Source organism: Sporobolomyces salmoneus (assembly GCF_050403485.1).
Source record: "Sporobolomyces salmoneus JCM6883 DNA, S_salmoneus_JCM6883_v1_ctg22, whole genome shotgun sequence".
NCBI lineage: Eukaryota > Fungi > Basidiomycota > Microbotryomycetes > Sporidiobolales > Sporidiobolaceae > Sporobolomyces > Sporobolomyces salmoneus.
In genome coordinates, this window is record NW_027481141.1 from 118,449 (window position 1) to 134,925 (window position 16,477).

Genomic DNA, 16,477 nt, shown 5'->3' on the forward strand with positions numbered 1-16,477 from the left:
GAACGAGGTATCGAAACTGAAGAAAGGGGGATCGACGAAGACAGAAGAGGAGGAGTAGCAGGACTGTGATCCATCGAGGGGAGTTCATTCTGCGAAGAGGCAGAATGTAAGTAGAGAGCCCTACGACGATACCGATGGAAAGAACGTACTCTTTGCGGAGATCTTGGCAGTAGCAGTCTTCGAGTCGTCCTTGGAGCCGTCAGCCTGTGGAAATGGAGGAAAGGTTCAGCGTTCGAAAAAGGAAGAGGAAGAGGAAAAGTAAAGAAAACTTACTCGCTTCCGGCCTTTGAGATCCTTGACGGTCCGTTGAGGACCAGGCCATTCATTTCGACCTTTGACACAGTCGAGGCCATGGGTCTCCGAAAGATGCGAGAAGTAAGCCGCTCCTCCGTCGACTGAGCCATCGAAAGGCTTGCGACAACCTGGCGCCGGACAATGAACCTCCTTCGCTTTGATCTCCTCCAGTAAAGGTGCAACATGCATATCGACAACGTGTAGCATAAGCGCGCCTTGTCGTGGCCAGCTAGAGAAAAAGAGCAAAAACATGGTCAAAAGGAAACCAACGGTAGCGGAGACGGAACAGCGAACTCACAACTTGAATCGGGTGTGTCTCTCCAAGTCGTGACTGGAGACGCAGAAGGGACACAGACCAAGCCTAGTCGGCATCTGGTCTGCCTTGTGAACGTCGAAACGAGCGTCGGAAGCGAGAATGAAGTCGAGGAGGCCACCCCTGATGACACTCGAGAGATGGGAATCCCATGCAGCATAGCCAATAACCCTAGCGAGCCACGAAACAGAGGCGCGAAACCAAAAATGCCCATCGATGAATACCGTCGCTAGACGAAGACAGAAGATAATTGCGGAATGAAGCTCACCATTGATTGCAATGCTCGCACCAGAAAGAGTAATCGGTAAGGCGCGCGAAGTCAGCCGTAGAAGCATTCTCATGTATGTAGATTTGATGCTGTTCTTCAAGGTGACTGTCGTAACCAAGTCTCGTGAGATAACTAGACAAATCAGAAGTTAAGATCAGTTCAGTGGCTGCGCAGTGTCAAATGAAGATGAAGAGAACGAACGCGGACTTGTCTCCTTCGCATCCTTTCAGTGGACAACGAGCTCCCTCCGAGCCCTCCTCCCTCGCTCGTTTCCAGTGATAGTTCACATGCCTGGTGACGTGGGCCGCAAGTGATACGTAATTCTCGTAGGTAGTAATTTGTTGACACTTCCTGCTTTCGCATCCCGAAAGAGGACAAACCAATTCACCGTACTCCTCCGCGACCTCCTTCAAGAATCGGTCCGTCGCTTGGCGTCCAGAGCAACCGTGAACATGTTCGGCTATGGTAGTGGTTCGGGATCCGTCAAAGTCCTTCTGACAGATGGAACAGATTTCTGGCGGCGAATCGAAATCTCGCTCCGGAACCGAAATCGCGCATCGTGAAGTTGAAGGGGAATGTTTCGCGAGAACGGCTGGGGAAAGAGAGGGGTTCGATGTCGGATTGACCGAATCGTCTTCGTCGGCAAGGTCAAAGAACGAGGCGAGGTCGTGTTGAGCAGGAACAGGATGCGAGTTGGCGAGTTTGTATTTTCTGGGTTTGGCTCGACGCTGTCGTTTTGAGGCGGTCTCGTTGTCGGCGTTGTCAGCGTTTTCGGCGTCGGCGTCGTTTCCAGCTCCGGCTTCGACATCCTCGGCGACTTTGGAGATTCCGGAGTGACGGGTTTTCTTCGAACGTTTTCGAGGCGGCTTCGACGGTTTTGGGCGAATAGAAGTTGCTCGTGCTGACTTCAGAGCTTTTTTCTTGGCCTGCACAGTTTCGAGAGCCTACGAATAAGATAGTAGAGTGAGTCAGTGCTGCAGCAAAAAGAGAGAAATCTGCGACGAACCATGCGAAATTCTTGTCCTCCGTACTCAATCAGCTCGTTGATCACTTCCTTGTTCATCGCCGCCTACAAAGATGTTGAAGACCGAGTCAGAAGGCAGAGTAGTCCATCAATACGAGAAAACTTACAATTTCCACCTTTTCCTCGTCGGTCCATTCTTGCTTGAATTGACTCATGAACTCGGAGAGATGTTTCTTCTTCTCTTGAACGAGAGAGCTAACAGCTTTTCGACCTTCGTTTGTGAGTTGAATCGGCGCCGTGAGAGGATCAGCTTCTTGTTCTTGCTTCGCTCCGACGTTCGAAGAGTATTGACGGGCGAGAGTGAAGCATTGTTGATATTGTCGGTGCTTGTCGGAAAGATCTTCGTGGTCCATTTCTGTAACGATTTGTACGATGAGACGAGATCTCTTTGAGCGGCGGAGAGCTTTGAGATCTTTTGCGTGTCGGTGAGCTAAATTGAGAGAGCGAATCGACGAGTAAAGTCAGCTTTCCGCGCGAGAAGAAGAAAACTTGACGTCGCGATCGAAGAGGAACATACCGAGAAAGTCGAGAAGCGAAGGTACATTGTAAAAGAGCGAATTATCCTGAGCGAGATCGAACCAGTAACTTCCGAGATCTTGAACGTGTAGTAGCCCTTCTGCCTCCTCCAAATGAAGGCGACGGACTGCCATTCGTTCGGCAGATCCGGGTTTCGAAGCGGCAGAAGCTGAATCGGGCGCCGTCGCTTTCTCCGTTGCAACACCGCGAGAGTTGAAGTTTCCGCTCATTCCGACGTCGACCATTTCTCCTCCGGGAGCGACGATGAGACCTTCCTTGATATGCCATGACTGGTACACTAGATTGTCGATAGCATTCGTCAGCTGACTGAGTTCTTTTTGGATGATACGGCAAAGAAACTCACGATCATAATCGGTAACGAAAACGAAACGGAGTCGACCAGAGGTTCTCTCCTCGATGACTTTCTGCCAGGACCGTTCCTCCTCAAGAGCTTGAACCGAAAGCTCTCCAGCAGGAATAGCTATTAATCCGTGTCCTCCAGCTTCGAAAAACGGCATGATGAGAGGAAAGAACGAAGTCCAGAACGCTTTCCTGCGAAACGTCCGGAACCGAATTTAGTCGCTGCTTTATCTTGAAGCAACTGAGACTCACCTCCCACAAGCACTTGTCAGGAAGAAGAAGCCGCCAGCAGCTAAATTGATGATGCGAACAAGGAAAGCGAGGTGTGAAGTTGCCGCTCCGGGGCGTTGGCGAGTAACGATGCAAGTGGGTCGTTCGGGCGTCTACGAGAACGACTGAGGTTTCAGCTTGCTACACTCGAAATGGGCAAAGAGGGGGTTTCGAGCGCACGAAGATTGAGTGAAGTTGTCCTTTGAGATATCCAGTTCCCTCTCGTTTGGCATTCTCCCTCACGATTTCGCTGAATCCGCCTTCTACTTCCAACAGTCGCTCGTAGTTGGTCTCGTCGGCTAGATAGGCCGCTGTTTGTTGACGTCGTTCATCGATAGCGTCGAGGTGTTCCTCTTTCAAATTTCCGTCGTGATGCTCGAAGTACTGCGAGAATGCGAGCTGCACCTCGACGGATTGCTTAGCGAGCTCCATCACGAATGAGTCAGCCTCCGAATCGGACGCGGAGAGGTCATCGTCGTCGAGAGTTTCGGCTGGCGGCGAGGTGTTTCGATCAACCTCTGAACTTTCTGCTAGCGTGTCAATGGGGGAGAGATGGAGCGAACGAGAGTATATCTGGTGAGTCGAGGATTGAAAGGGTGGAGCGAGGAAGGAGAAGCTGAGCTGACCTGATCGAGACGACGTCGACGACGGATCTTCTCTTTGCTCCTTTCGTTCAGACACTTCTCCTTCGAATCCATCACCTTCCACTGAGCCTTCCTCCGATGGGCTTGTCTCTCTAAACAAGGGCTCCTGATGCAGTTCCCCCAATTTCCCCTTCCCTTTCGACCTTTCGAATCCTTTCTCCCGCAATCGCTCCGATGCTCCAGCTTGTACTGTACGAGGAGCAGAAGAACGAACTCCCGATGGAGCTTTGTGTACTCGCGGCTCGTCGCTGTCTTCGGCTTGATCACTGTTGATGTCGAATTCTTGTTCAATCGCAGCAAGATCGTCTTCGTCGCTGGACTGGTCTTCTAGTAGATTGGATAGTTCGTGCTCGTTTGTACTGGTCATAGTCGACGTAGGTGAGATGAAGGATCAAGAAGGATCAAATGACTATCTCGCAACGAACGTTGACGCTCGCTCGCTCCCGGTTCGTCTCCCTCTCTCTTCCCCAACCCCTCTCGCTCGTTTCCTTGCCCTCCTCTCGACACTCATTAGACTCCATTGAGACATACTCTCAATCTCTTCGACTAGTTCCCGCCCGTTCTCACTTCGCCGCGACGGTCTTTTCTCCCCTATCGTTTCCCAACGATGTCCTCCTTCTCGAATGGAGACGGATATCAATCGAAGGGTGTAGGTGGAGGGGCGCTGGGTTTCAGGACGACAGAATCGACTCGCGGACAGAGTATTCCGACCGCCGTCAATGTGCTCGATTTGGGGGTGAGACCTCTGTTCACGAGGTTCCTCAGACTCTCGGCTCAATCGTCCAAGAACGTCATCAAGAAGTGGCGAAAAAAGGGAGAGAAGTGCATGGAGAAGGATGTTGAGGTTGTCGAGGGGGGAACGTCAAAGAAGCGAGGGCAGGACAAACGAGAATCGGTTCTGTACGCTCACCTTTTGGTTTTGTTCTTCAACTGAGGAATTGGAGGCTGACTTGCAACGATAACGATCGATAGGGACTCATCTGTCGCCTCTCCTACGAAGAAAGTTTTCGCCGAAGGAACCGACAACAGCGATCGAGAGGTAGCGATTAGTCTACTCAATGCGGCAGTTTTAGAAGGGGACGATGACGAAGGCAGGGCTGCAGCTGAAGCTGAAGGAGTGGAGAGCGATGCCTCCGAAGCAGCTTCGTGAGTCAATCTCTCTGCGATTCGACCTCTTGAGGCAAACTTAACGAATTCTCGGACAGGTTTGGGACTCCTTCCCTCTGTCGTTCACGCTCGTCGTCTTCGACGATCTCCTCGGCAGGTCCGAAAACTCCTGCGACGACTCGCATCCCTCAGCGTCAGCTTTGGTCCAAGGAGGACGTAACCCAGTCGATTCTCCTCGCCACTTCTCCTTCTTCGGTCAACCGTCAGGCCACGCCAATCGAGAAAGAAGTCTCCAACGACGGCGGGTGGGAGGAAGTTCTGGTCGAAGCGGAAGAGAACGACGAAGTCTTTGCGAAACCAAAACGACTCAGTCGTTCGAAGTACCGAGCTGGGAAAGTCGGGAAACCTCAACGTAGCGAGGAGGAAGAAGATGCGGGCTCGGTGAAGGCGCCAGCGACGGCGGGCTGGCAGTTCTTCCAAGCGAAGCGGGCTCTGGCTGCGCGAGAAGCGAAGGAACGCTGGGAAGCGAAGAAGGAAGCGGAACGGCAGAGGGTCGCCCTCGAGGAGGAAAGGAACAGGAAAGTCGCGGCGAGCCTTTTCAATTTCAAGGAGCAAACGCCGAACCGAGGTGCGGGTTTCAAGCTCCCGGATTTCAAGAAGTTGAGTAAGACGAAATAGAGCACGGTGATGAAAAGTTTAGTAGTTATCAAGTTTGGATCTGTCTTTGTCTATGTGAATGTTGCCTTTCTGTCACACTCGGGTCTCTCAGGCTTGCAGAGAACGAGAGAAAACAGTGACTTGGGCGGAAAGAATGACTTCGATGTTCTGCTAAGGGTTCTCATCTCAAAGCTTCGGGATACGGAGGAGTTATGCGTTCCTCGTCTCGTTCTTCCCGTCGCCACGCCTACGACGACGACGACGAAGACGATGTCGAGTACTCGGACGAGGAAGAAGAATTCGATCGTCCTCCCCCTCGTCGCCGCAACTCTTCCCGTCGAGGATCGATTTCTCGCGGAATGAACGAAATGTCGCTCGCTCGTTCTTCTTCCCGTGCTTCTCGCAGGGCCGGATCGAGGCGTGGTTCGGTCTACTAGATCGATCGAGTCCCCTTGAGGTAGTTTGAGACGAGGATTGGTTTTAGCGATTCTTCTTCGTTTGACTTTTTTTTTATCCTCCTCGTAGTCACCTCCTCGAGATCGTCTCTTCCCTTGTCAAGTTTGCTAGATCCTTTCTGCAAACACTCCCTTTTCTACCCTTAGCTCATCTCTCGTCCGCTCCCCGCCGTCGAGTGTCTGAGAGATATCGCGAGCTTCAATGTGTCTTTTCGAGCCGCTGGCGCTTGAATCCTGCTTCGACCTGAACACGGTGTTCTGGAAAGCTTGAGCTAGAGGTGAGGGCGATAGACAACGAGTCATGAGCGTTTTGTTCTCCCGATTTCGTCGTGAGCTCGGATTCGGTGAATCTTGGGCGAATCGTCCGTTGACGACAAATTGAGTCTCGACTAACGATCATCGTTCAAACTCTCCGAACGAACTGCATGCGTAGAAACGAAATGGTAAAATGCAAGTTGCGACTCTAAATCCTAACCCATTACAGAATCCCCGACAGCACTCTCCCTTTCAGCGGCATGAGCTTGCACGTCTTCTTTCGAAACGACCGGCAGAGGCTTTCCGTCCCATACAGAACCCCATTTCGGGAAGCATCGTTTGTAGAGCGTGAGGCAAATCGTGTCGAGTTGAGAAATCGGTCCATCGAAACCAGCCTGCGAAAGAGATCAATGAGCTTCAGCGCTGCGAAGTTTGACGCTACGAAGGCGTGGCTTACCTTGAGATAACCATGAGTACCGAGAGGTTCTCGAATATGACCAATTCTTCCTCCTTTCGTTCTTAGTTGAACAGGTTTGAAGTATTCGACATCTTCCCGGTTGAAGAAGAGGTATCGAATCGTCGCCGTCTTCTTGTGGACCTTGAAAGGGTGACCAGTTAGGATTACTCGTTTCGCCGTGATGCGAGTAGGATCTGAAGCGAGGAGAGAACCAGTTCCGATGAGGTGAATTCCTTGATCGGCGGAAGCGTTGACGTCGTCGGGGGAAGTCGTAGGTACTCGAAGGAGGAGGGAAGGGGAAGAACCGAACGTGATCGGGAGGTAGCAAGTCGCGATCGTCGCGTGAATTCCGTGTCGAAGGAATCGTTCGAACTTGTGAACGTTGTTACTTCCTTTGCCTCCGTTTCTCACCGTGTGTTGACTGAAGATTGGGTTAATCTTGAATCGACGGAAACCCTGTTGAAGTACGAGAGGATCTTTCGATCGAACCGTGTCGTTGTTTTCGGTGTTTCGTTGAACGGTGAAATGCATGATCGAGTATTTGTGCTCGTGTTTCAAGAGACCGAAGAGGACGAAAGGATGGAGAGGGTCGTGTTCTTCGACGACACGACGAGGGACATTCGAGATGTGAAGGAGAACTCGAACTCCAGCCTGCACGAACCACAATCAGCTACTCGAGTCGAGGTAAAGAATCAGAGAGGCCACTCACCTCTGCACCTTCATCTTCTCTCAATCGCTTCTCCATTCTTCGACCCATACCTTTCCAATCCTCCAACATGAAACATCTTCCGTAATCTCTCGGAAGTTCCTCGTAAGGATCCCACTGACTCGTTCTGAAACTCTTCAATCCGCGATACCGTGCGAACCTCTCTCGTGCCGGGATGTGAAGCGGTGTGTCGACCTCATCGGGGAAATCCAAGTCGTCGACGTTTGCCGCATTCCTCGCCGCTGATCGAGAAGCGAGGTACTCTTGTAGTTGGGCCTCTTCTTGTTCCGGAGTGAGATCGGCGAAAGGTCGAGCGGATACTGAAGCGGTTTCATCGGCGAGAGTGTCGACGAATTCAGTTTCCTCCTCCTCCTCTGGTCCGCCGTCGTTTTCTCCCTCTGCTTTCATCGCATCATCGTCCGAATCGACTCCTGAATCATCCTCGTCATCCTCGTCGTCGTCGATAATCCACGCTGCTTGATAGGCACTCGTTCCTTTCGCGACTTTCTTCAATTTCGGAGTAGTTCCCGGTAGAGCTGGAGGGGGCATGTCCGCTCGATCTCTTGCTGCGAGGGCGGCAGGAGCCGAAGCCATCTCTTCCTCTGTTGGCCAGGTTTGTTCGTCCATACCGAACTCGTCTTCGTCAGGGATGTTCGTCGAAGCGAGAGAATCGGCATCGTCGTCGGGGAGGGAAATCGGGTCGAAAGGTGCGGGAACAGCAGAAGTGGAAGGGGTAGAGTCGAGTGCCATCGACGACGTCGCAACAGCGGCAGCTCGTTTGTTGGGTCGAACCGGAGGAGCAGTGAGGATCTACGTGGACGAATCAGAAATTAATTGCGAAGAAGAATCAAAAACTTGCTCGCTCACCTTGTCGATTTTGAAATCTCCGTAACCCTGAATATGCACCAGTCGGTTCGCGTTCAACTTGAGACCTCGTACGACTCCCTCAACAACGAGAGTTCCAAGTTCTTCGTTCTCGAGTCCTTTCGGTACATCTCCATTCTCACTCGATTCCGTTCCCGTAGTCTCGTTCTTCTCCCAACCAACTCGTTCAGCGAGTACTCGAGATCGATTCTCGCGCCATCTGAGACCTTTCGGAGTCTTTTCGCAAAGGGAACGAATGATGAGAATCGCTTCTGGTGAAGGTGTTGGTGCGGAAGGAGCGGAATCGGTCGCCATAGCGGAAGATGAGGAAACGGTAGGAATTGAGGAGACGCAGTGAATGCGGTCGATTGTAGGGAAGAAATGAGTGAGGAAGGAATGAAGAGATGCGCGAGTCGAAGAGGCGAGAGTTTGATTTCCTCCCGGGAGATCCTGTTGCGCGGGAGATGCGGGTGAGAACATGAATGCGTCTCAATTCGAATGTGCGCGTACCTTTACTACACCGAGAACACCTCCTGCGTGACCACCAACTCCGAGTCCAGTCAAACACCGTAGAACGGTTTCTCCTTGCGCCGTGACTTCCTCTTCACTCGAAACAGCGATAACGACAAAGTCTGCTGCAGAAGCACCATCGAGGATCGGAAATAAAGAGTCGGGGGAAGAAGCAGGAGGTAGAAGGAGGAATCGAAGAGATTGATTGTGAAATTTCGGTACGCTGCGACGTCGAGATGTCATGATCAGCTCTCGCTTCCATAGCTACAATGCATTGACTCACTTGACAAATCTGTAACCTTCCACACCCTCACATTCGCTTCCAATCGATTCTGCGAGTTGTTTAACGATTTCTTCTGCGTTGACATCTTCCGTCATCGGCACGACCGCTACCACTCTCTGAACCTTTTCTCCATGCTTGTTCTTCCCATTGAAGATCGACTTGTTCTCCTCGAGCAATTCCTTCTTCTTGGCGAGGATTTGTTTGGCGTGATTCTTTCGATTCACCTTCAAGTTCTTCGCCTGAACGGTCGAGCTCGCTGCTTTGACGGCACGAGTAGCTGGATCTTTCGTCGATGGTCGGTGGGTACGTCCTTTCGCTTGATCGCGCAGGGAAGATTTGGTTGAATGTTTCGATTTGAAAGATTTGTTCGACTGTTTGCCGTGCGCTCGATGAGAGTGACCCTCCGTGTTCGGCGCCATACTGTTGACTGACTGAACGCGCTCGAGGGATCGGCGAGCTCGTAGATCGGAGTGGTGAGAAGAAGAGGCGAACTTCTCTGTAACTTTTTTTTCCCGGCATAGCCTCAACATTTTCGCTCTCTCACCTTAGGGCGCAATGTAGTCGGGACAATAGTAGTAGAATAGTTACAGCAAGAGAAAACTCATGAAAAGAGAGAGAAAAACCTAAGAGTTGACAGCAGGATTGGCGATGTAATTTGCGATGAGAGCGAGCAAGCGAACACAGAAAGAGCGAGAGAGATGAGGATGAGAATGAGAATGAGCGAATGTGAATCTAGTCGGAAAGGTTCTGGAATTGAGAAGTGATATCGGCGTGAAGTTCGTTCAAGGTCTTCATGATCGTTTCTGTGTGGTGGATGGACTTGAAGAGTCAGTAGCGTTTCAATCCGGTGTCTCAATCGGAACCTTCCGCTCACCTTCGCCAGTAGCGGGATCCTCGAACTTCATCTGAGTCAATCGGTACCAAAGTTCCGAAGTCGATTCTCGAACCTTGTTCCAAGTCATCGATTCGTCCTCGACCGCCTTGACCGACAATTCGTAGTACGTAACCAAGTTCTTGAGCATAGCGGTCTGTTACACAAACATTGGTCAGTCTCCGTGTTATCGATCTGGACGAGGTTCGACTCACAGTCTTGTAGAAAGGACAGTAACGATCGTAAGCCGAGATACCGTTTTGTTGCAAGAAATCTTCCTTGATCAACCTCGCAACGTCGAGAGTAACCTTGTCGGCTTCTCCCAACGAACTCTTTCCGACCAATTGAACAATCTCGGCCAATTCGTCCTCTTTTTGCAATACTTGCTTCGCGGTGTTTCGGTAGTGAAGGAAATCGGGTTCAGTTCGTTCGTAGTAAGGTTGAAGGACTCGAGTGCTAAGCACGCGAGAGGACTTAGCTTGAAGTGTGAGCAAGTCAAGTGAGAAGAGATGAGCGTACTATTTCGAGTAAGAAACGTTCCAGTTGACGGAAGGGAAATGTTTTCGTTGAGCGAGTTTCTTGTCGAGACCCCAGAAAACTTGGACGATACCGAGAGTCGCAGAGGTAACGGGATCCGAGAAATCTCCACCGGGAGGAGATACGCTGCGAACGACGAAGGAACGAGTGAGCTTGACTCCATCTAGACGCGAGGGGGTTTCGTAGAACTCACGCTCCAATGATGGAAACAGTTCCAGTACGGTCAGGAGAACCGAGACAAGTAGCTTTACCAGCACGTTCATAGAACGAAGCCAACTTAGCTCCGAGGTAAGCCGGGTAACCTGAACCAGCGGGCATCTCTGCGAGACGACCCGAAATCTCACGGAGCGCTTCTGCCCATCGAGAAGAAGAGTCGGCCATCATGGCGACGTTTCGACCTTGATCTCGGAAGTACTCCGATAGCGTGATACCGGTGTAAATTGAGGCTTCTCGAGCAGCGACGGGCATGTTGGAAGTGTTGGCGACGAGAGTTGTACGCTTCATGATGGGTTCTTGTACTCCGTTGACGTCGATCGAAAGTTCGGGGAAATCCATCAAAACTTGAGAGATCGTAGGAGTTGAGTCAGTTTGCGCGTTTCGACAATCGTGAGTTTGATAGACGCACCTTCAGCCATCTCGTTACCACGTTCACCACATCCAACGTAGACGATAATGTCAGAGTTGGAGAATTTAGAAACAGCTTGAGAAATGACCGTCTGCAAGAATGAAGAGTCCGAACGTCAGCAGGTTTTGCAATGCGTTCGAAGATTTCTCGTCTCACCTTTCCACATCCGAAAGCACCAGGAATAGCAGTAGTACCACCTTGAACACAAGGGAACAACGAATCGAGAACTCGTTGTCCAGTCAAAAGCGGGTAATCGGCTTGAAGTTTGTCGCCAGTAGGTCGAGGCGCACGAACAGGCCAGAGTTGTAACATTGTGTGAGAAGTCTTCTTGCCTTCGAATTCAGTTTCGAGCACGACGTCCTGTGAGCCCAAAGGTTCGCTGTCATCAGTCTCGTCACTTCGAGCAGGCGGATGAAGGAAGAATTGCGACCCACGTCTACGCTGTAAGATCCCTTCTCTGCGAGATGAGTGATCGTACCCATTCCCCTCGGGTTCATCATAATCTTGTGTTCGTTAACGAGCGAGTTTTCATAAACGGTACCGAAAATGTCTCCTCCCGAAATGTGATCTCCGACTTTGAAGTTGACGGGAGTGAAATCCCATTTGATCGAACGATCGAGGGCGTCCGTGTTGATTCCTCGAGGGATGTAAATCGACTCGGATTGTTCGGCGATCGCTTTCAAAGGTCGTTGAATTCCGTCGTAGATGTTCGACATCAAACCTAGAACGACGACAACTAGTCAGTCGTACGTCGCGAGGAGAGGAGAGGAGAGTGAGTGAGCTCACCGGGTCCGAGTTCGACGGAAAGAGGTTTTCCAGTTCTCAAAACTGGATCTCCGATCGTCATTCCCGAAGTTTCTTCGTAAACTTGAATCGTTGCCTTGTCTCCGTCGATACGAATGATTTCACCGACGAGTCTGATCACGCGGAAGTAGGTGTCAGTCGACTGCGTCTGGCAGAGTCGAAAGATAGCGAGAGAGACTCACTCGTCGTGACCGACACGGACTAGTTCGTACATTGCTGCACCAGCCATTTTCTCCCTATACGAACGACAACGTTACACTATAAGCTCTGGAACCGAGAGACCTTAGAGTGCATGAGAAGGAGGAACGCACGCAACGACGACAGGACCCGAAACTGAGAAGACTTGACCGAATTTACTTTCCCGATCCTCATCTACATTCGGGCGTTACAAGTCAGTACTTCCGGGGTCGTAGAGCCAAGAGAGGAGAGATCGGGAGATGCGAGGCGGGGGAGATGAGAGAGGAAAGCGGATTGATTCGCTCACCTTGAATGCGGATCGATTTCTTTGCATCTTTCATTGCTCCAGCCTGTTACATCGAGGGTAGTAGCGTCAGTATGTGGGGAGGTTCGAGTCGGGGAAAGGGAGTGAGAGGGAGTTGATGACGAGGTGGAGTTCGAGCGGATCAGGAGAGCCTTGGGAGCGCGCTAGTTCGACAGGTGACTTACCATCTTGACGGATTGTGCTGAAGAGCTAGGGAGTACTGGTCAAGCGGAAGAGGAGTAGAAACAACGGGCGAAGCGATGTCACTTCAGGGGAGGTCCAGGATTTCGCCAGAGTCGCAACTTCAAAATCAAACTCTCGCTTATTTTGACTTCTTCCCAAAGACGACTACGCGCGTCAGATCACGCTCAGCAACACACTGAACAGCAGGAGATAGTACGCCTTCGAGTCTAGCTGCCTCTCCACCCGCCTGAGCCCTTCCCGAGTTCAATCTCGTTCAACAAACAACAAACTCCCAATCTTGACTTCTCACGATGGCATCTACACCAGGAAGACAACGAGGCAGTCGACCACAAGTACAAAACGAAATCGGTACATACGGAAGGTCCGTCCTCCCTCTTCCTCTCGTCAACGTCTTTTGTTTTTTACCCATCCTCTCTCCCCTCCCAGAACAACCGGTATCAAACCTCCCGATCCAAAGAAGGTACACCGAGATTCAAATGGATTAGAGAACCCAGAAGATTTCTTCAACCGAGCCGAACGATCGAGTGAAGCCGAAGATGAAGAAGGAGGGGATTCGCAACAGAGTGGAACTGAACAATCCGACAGTGAGAGCGACGATCTCGGGAACGCAGCGAATCATACCAGAGCTAGTGTCAAGCAGAGCGCGAAGAAACGATCGGGTCAGGTTGCGAGACGGGGAGCGAGACCAGATAAATTCATTCCGGGTGAAGGCAGAGGTCGGTGAGTGTTTGAACGTTACTCTGTTTTCGAGATCCGTCCAGCTCACTCACGATGCCTTGTGTAGTAAAACCGGAGCGGTCGTAGCGGAAGGACGACGAGATTCAGACGGACTCGAAGATCCAGACGAATTCTTCAATAACGCAAACGTTTCCTCTCCAACCGGATCTGTCGCTACGACATCCTATCAATCTTCCATCCGTAGAACTACGCAGAGTAGCAGAACGACTGCGCAGTACGGAGGAGCCGCGAGTAGTAGTCGAAGTCAACGAACGGAATATTTCGAAGACGATGAAGAAATGGGAGATGGAGACAGTGAGTCCCTCACTCTCATTGAAGCTCTTGCTTCTTGTACTGATGCGTTGTCGAATGCAGCCACGACTCTCTCCCCGACGACGTATCAAAAGCGAACTCAAACCGTTTCAGCTTCAATGTCAGTCTCGGGTTCAACAGCTCGCAAACCTTCTTCTTTACGACAATCTACTCTCCCCTCTGGATCGCATTCAGTCTCTTCGAAAGGACTCTCGAAAGGGAGACGTTCTTCGGTCGCGGGTCAAACGGAGGAGGAATTCGACGGGGAAGAAGAGGAAGAAGAAGAGTTTGACGAAGAAGGCTCAGAGGAACCGGAAGTTATCGCAAACAATAGCAGCAAGAGACAACGAAGGCGGTTCTCTAGTTTGACGAGCGACACTCGAAGGAGAGCAGAATCAGTCGACACGAATCAGGAGGAGCCGATCATCGAGGAATACGATCTCGCAAGTGATGGAGTACATGACGGAGAAGGAGATACGACAATGGGGGATCGGACGATTCAGGGCGAGGTGATCGAGGAAGACGACGATGGTTCAGACCTCGGAAACGAGAATAGCAGAATAACAAGCGCTTCGAAATCTTCGTCAGGACGGAAAAGTTTGGCCTCGTCGAAAGGTGGAAAAGTCGACAAGGGTAAAGGGAGAGCGGTTTCGGAATCCGAACCGGAAGAAGAACAGGAGGAGGAGGATTCTTCGACATCTCGCAAAAAGTCTCGCGTCACAGAAATCTCGAGTAATTCACAAAGGGAAAGTCGAAGATCTTCCGTCGGACTCGTGAAACTTGACAAGAATGGGAAAGCTACTCCCGTCGTCGACAAGAAGACCAGCGGTAAAGGGAAAGAGAAAGAAGTAGTTCGATCTCCTTCACCTCGATACGACGACTATGCACAGGACGATTTCGGAGGAGGAGGAGACGATGATGAGGAAGCTGCGAACTTCAACTACGGAGGCGATGATCCGGATGAATCTCTACCTCAAATTGAAGATGAGGAGGTCGAACCTGAACAAGAGCAAGAGGAGGAGGAGGAAGAGGAGGAGGAACAGCCAGAAGCCTCGACATCTAAAGCGAAATCGAAAGAGAAGAAAAAATCGAAGACGAAACAAAAAGTGGTGAAACCCGCCTCATCGTCGTCAAAAGGTCGAAGCAAGAAGAGATCCTCGGATGCTTCCGACTCTTCGCAAGAGACCGTTACGGCGAAACGAGCTCGTAGGGCACCCTCTCAGATGCCGGAAGAGATGATTGAACGGATTCCTCGAGATCGAGATGCTGGAAGTGTCGAAGTGAACGGAGGTGAGTTCACTCGCTGGTCAGTCTCTTCTTGCGGTTACTTACTTGATTATGATGCAGTGCGTCGCTCGAACCGGCAACGGTTACCGCCTCTCGATTACTGGCGGAACGAACGAATAGTTTACAAGAAACGAGCTTCGGGAGTTGGAATGGCCGCGATCGTTCGAATTCCGAAACTCGAGCCTGAACCCTTGACGCAAGCCGGGAGGAAGAAACGCAGTAAATCGAGTGCACCGAGGAGTAAAGGGCCGAGTAAGAGAGCGAGATCGGTTAAATCTGAATCTGAGGAAGAGGACGAGGAGGATCGAATCGATAGTATGACGGATCCCGATGGGCTCGTATGGAGTTGGGAGGGGAATGCTGAGACAACAAGGCGTGAGTAGTCTTACTTCCGTCGACTGTGGCTCGTCGCTGATCGAGAACTCGGGACAGGTATCGCATTTACGGAAAACATGATGGATCCGAAACCTGCTTTCAACAACCAGTACCAGTTCCAGAAGATCTACCAAGAACTCGACTATCTCGCTGGAGGTATCCTCGATATTCCGGTCGGTGGCAAGAAAGATACGAAACCTGCCAAAGACAATTCTTATGTGCGTCGACTCGCTCACTCTCTGTTGTGTCTGTCACTGATTGCCTCGTCTTTAGTTGTTTTATTGCGCGAGAGGTTCTGTTTCTGTGCTCTGTCATCGCACAAGGGTCGCGATTGGAAAGTGAGTCTCCCTCTTTCTCCTGCACCTCCTCTCGAAAAAAAGACGCGCAAGACAAACTCTGACTATTTACGATCGCAGGGGTGGAACGTTTTTCATTCCTCGAGGCAATTCGTACTCGATCGAAGCGACTTCAAATCGGCCTGTTCGACTTTTTTTCGCTCAAGGTCGACGAGTGATTGAACTCGAAGATGGTGCGACGAGACCCGACACTCAGGAAGCTTCGCAGCAAGTGAGGGAAGCTCAAGAACAAGCTCTCTTGGGGGAACAACGGGCTCGGGAAGATACAGGGAGTGAACAGCAGGGTTCGGAAGAGGAAGAGGAAGAGTCTGAGGAGGAATGAACGAGTTCAGTCGATACCCCTTTTTCTTTTTATCAGTCTTAATCTTTTCGTAGTGTTATGTCGTCTGTACTCAATGTTGCTGTGATCCGTCTCGTCGTCGTCGCCATCTCGTCGTCGGGAATTCCGACGTTGTTGAGGGAGTTTCTAATTGCCTTCTTTCCTTCGCGCTTTGTTCGCTTCAAGTGCTCGAACCGCTTACAAGTTCGTAACGTTTTCCTTCGCTTCTAATTCACGCGCACTAGAATTGAATCCATGCACACCAGAAGAACGAAGCGTTCGAAAGGGTGAAGCAAAACTCTTGGACGCGCCTCGTTGTTTTCGAGATTCGAATCGATCGAAGTCCCCCTTCTTTCCTTCCCCTTGTTCGCCCTCCTTACAGTCTCTTCATACGGTACCCGCAAGATCGTCGCCTGGTGTAACAGATCTCTGCAACCACTTCATCACCCTCCTTTACCAACCCGACTCTTTCAAGACGACTCTCGACTCCCGGTTCAAATCTTGAAAGCATTCCTCTTCATTCTTCGACGACCCAAGCCATTTTCCCTTCTGCACCAAGTCCTCCTTTTCGTCCTTTCACTCTCCCCCCAACACCTTTCGAGTGAA

General features: G+C 51.0%; 5 protein-coding genes across 5 annotated transcripts; 2 read left to right on the forward strand and 3 right to left on the reverse strand.

Moving 5' to 3' along the window:
* Positions 1-120: 120 nt before the first annotated feature.
* Positions 121-4,056, reverse strand: JCM6883_004920 (uncharacterized protein; the record flags this gene model as incomplete). Its single annotated transcript, XM_076632038.1, has 12 exons — positions 121-204; positions 274-523; positions 593-778; positions 876-1,007; positions 1,077-1,819; positions 1,882-1,944; positions 2,007-2,329; positions 2,417-2,713; positions 2,780-2,967; positions 3,028-3,158; positions 3,226-3,444; positions 3,904-4,056. 12 exons carry the CDS (start codon positions 4,054-4,056, stop codon positions 121-123), a joined length of 2,769 nt encoding a protein of 922 aa, XP_076487962.1.
* Positions 4,057-4,296: 240 nt separating this feature from the next.
* On the forward strand, positions 4,297-5,890 carry JCM6883_004921 (uncharacterized protein; the record flags this gene model as incomplete). The annotated part of the gene is made up of 4 exons (XM_076632039.1): positions 4,297-4,589; positions 4,662-4,835; positions 4,895-5,460; positions 5,646-5,890. The coding sequence occupies 4 exons, from the start codon at positions 4,297-4,299 to the stop codon at positions 5,888-5,890; spliced, it is 1,278 nt and encodes a 425-aa protein (XP_076487963.1).
* A 488-nt stretch (positions 5,891-6,378) lies between these two features.
* Positions 6,379-9,402, reverse strand: TSR1 (small subunit rRNA maturation protein TSR1; the record flags this gene model as incomplete). Its single annotated transcript, XM_076632040.1, has 6 exons — positions 6,379-6,558; positions 6,621-7,271; positions 7,330-8,136; positions 8,194-8,640; positions 8,701-8,923; positions 8,984-9,402. 6 exons carry the CDS (start codon positions 9,400-9,402, stop codon positions 6,379-6,381), a joined length of 2,727 nt encoding a protein of 908 aa, XP_076487964.1.
* A 313-nt stretch (positions 9,403-9,715) lies between these two features.
* On the reverse strand, positions 9,716-12,489 carry VMA1 (H(+)-transporting V1 sector ATPase subunit A; the record flags this gene model as incomplete). The annotated part of the gene is made up of 13 exons (XM_076632041.1): positions 9,716-9,786; positions 9,858-10,011; positions 10,070-10,310; positions 10,374-10,517; positions 10,585-10,951; positions 11,017-11,107; positions 11,173-11,376; positions 11,451-11,737; positions 11,803-11,933; positions 12,003-12,056; positions 12,132-12,192; positions 12,305-12,347; positions 12,487-12,489. The coding sequence occupies 13 exons, from the start codon at positions 12,487-12,489 to the stop codon at positions 9,716-9,718; spliced, it is 1,851 nt and encodes a 616-aa protein (XP_076487965.1).
* A 306-nt stretch (positions 12,490-12,795) lies between these two features.
* On the forward strand, positions 12,796-15,874 carry JCM6883_004924 (uncharacterized protein; the record flags this gene model as incomplete). Its single annotated transcript, XM_076632042.1, has 8 exons — positions 12,796-12,866; positions 12,932-13,225; positions 13,290-13,537; positions 13,598-14,824; positions 14,882-15,196; positions 15,254-15,414; positions 15,470-15,534; positions 15,613-15,874. The coding sequence occupies 8 exons, from the start codon at positions 12,796-12,798 to the stop codon at positions 15,872-15,874; spliced, it is 2,643 nt and encodes an 880-aa protein (XP_076487966.1).
* Positions 15,875-16,477: the final 603 nt, after the last annotated feature.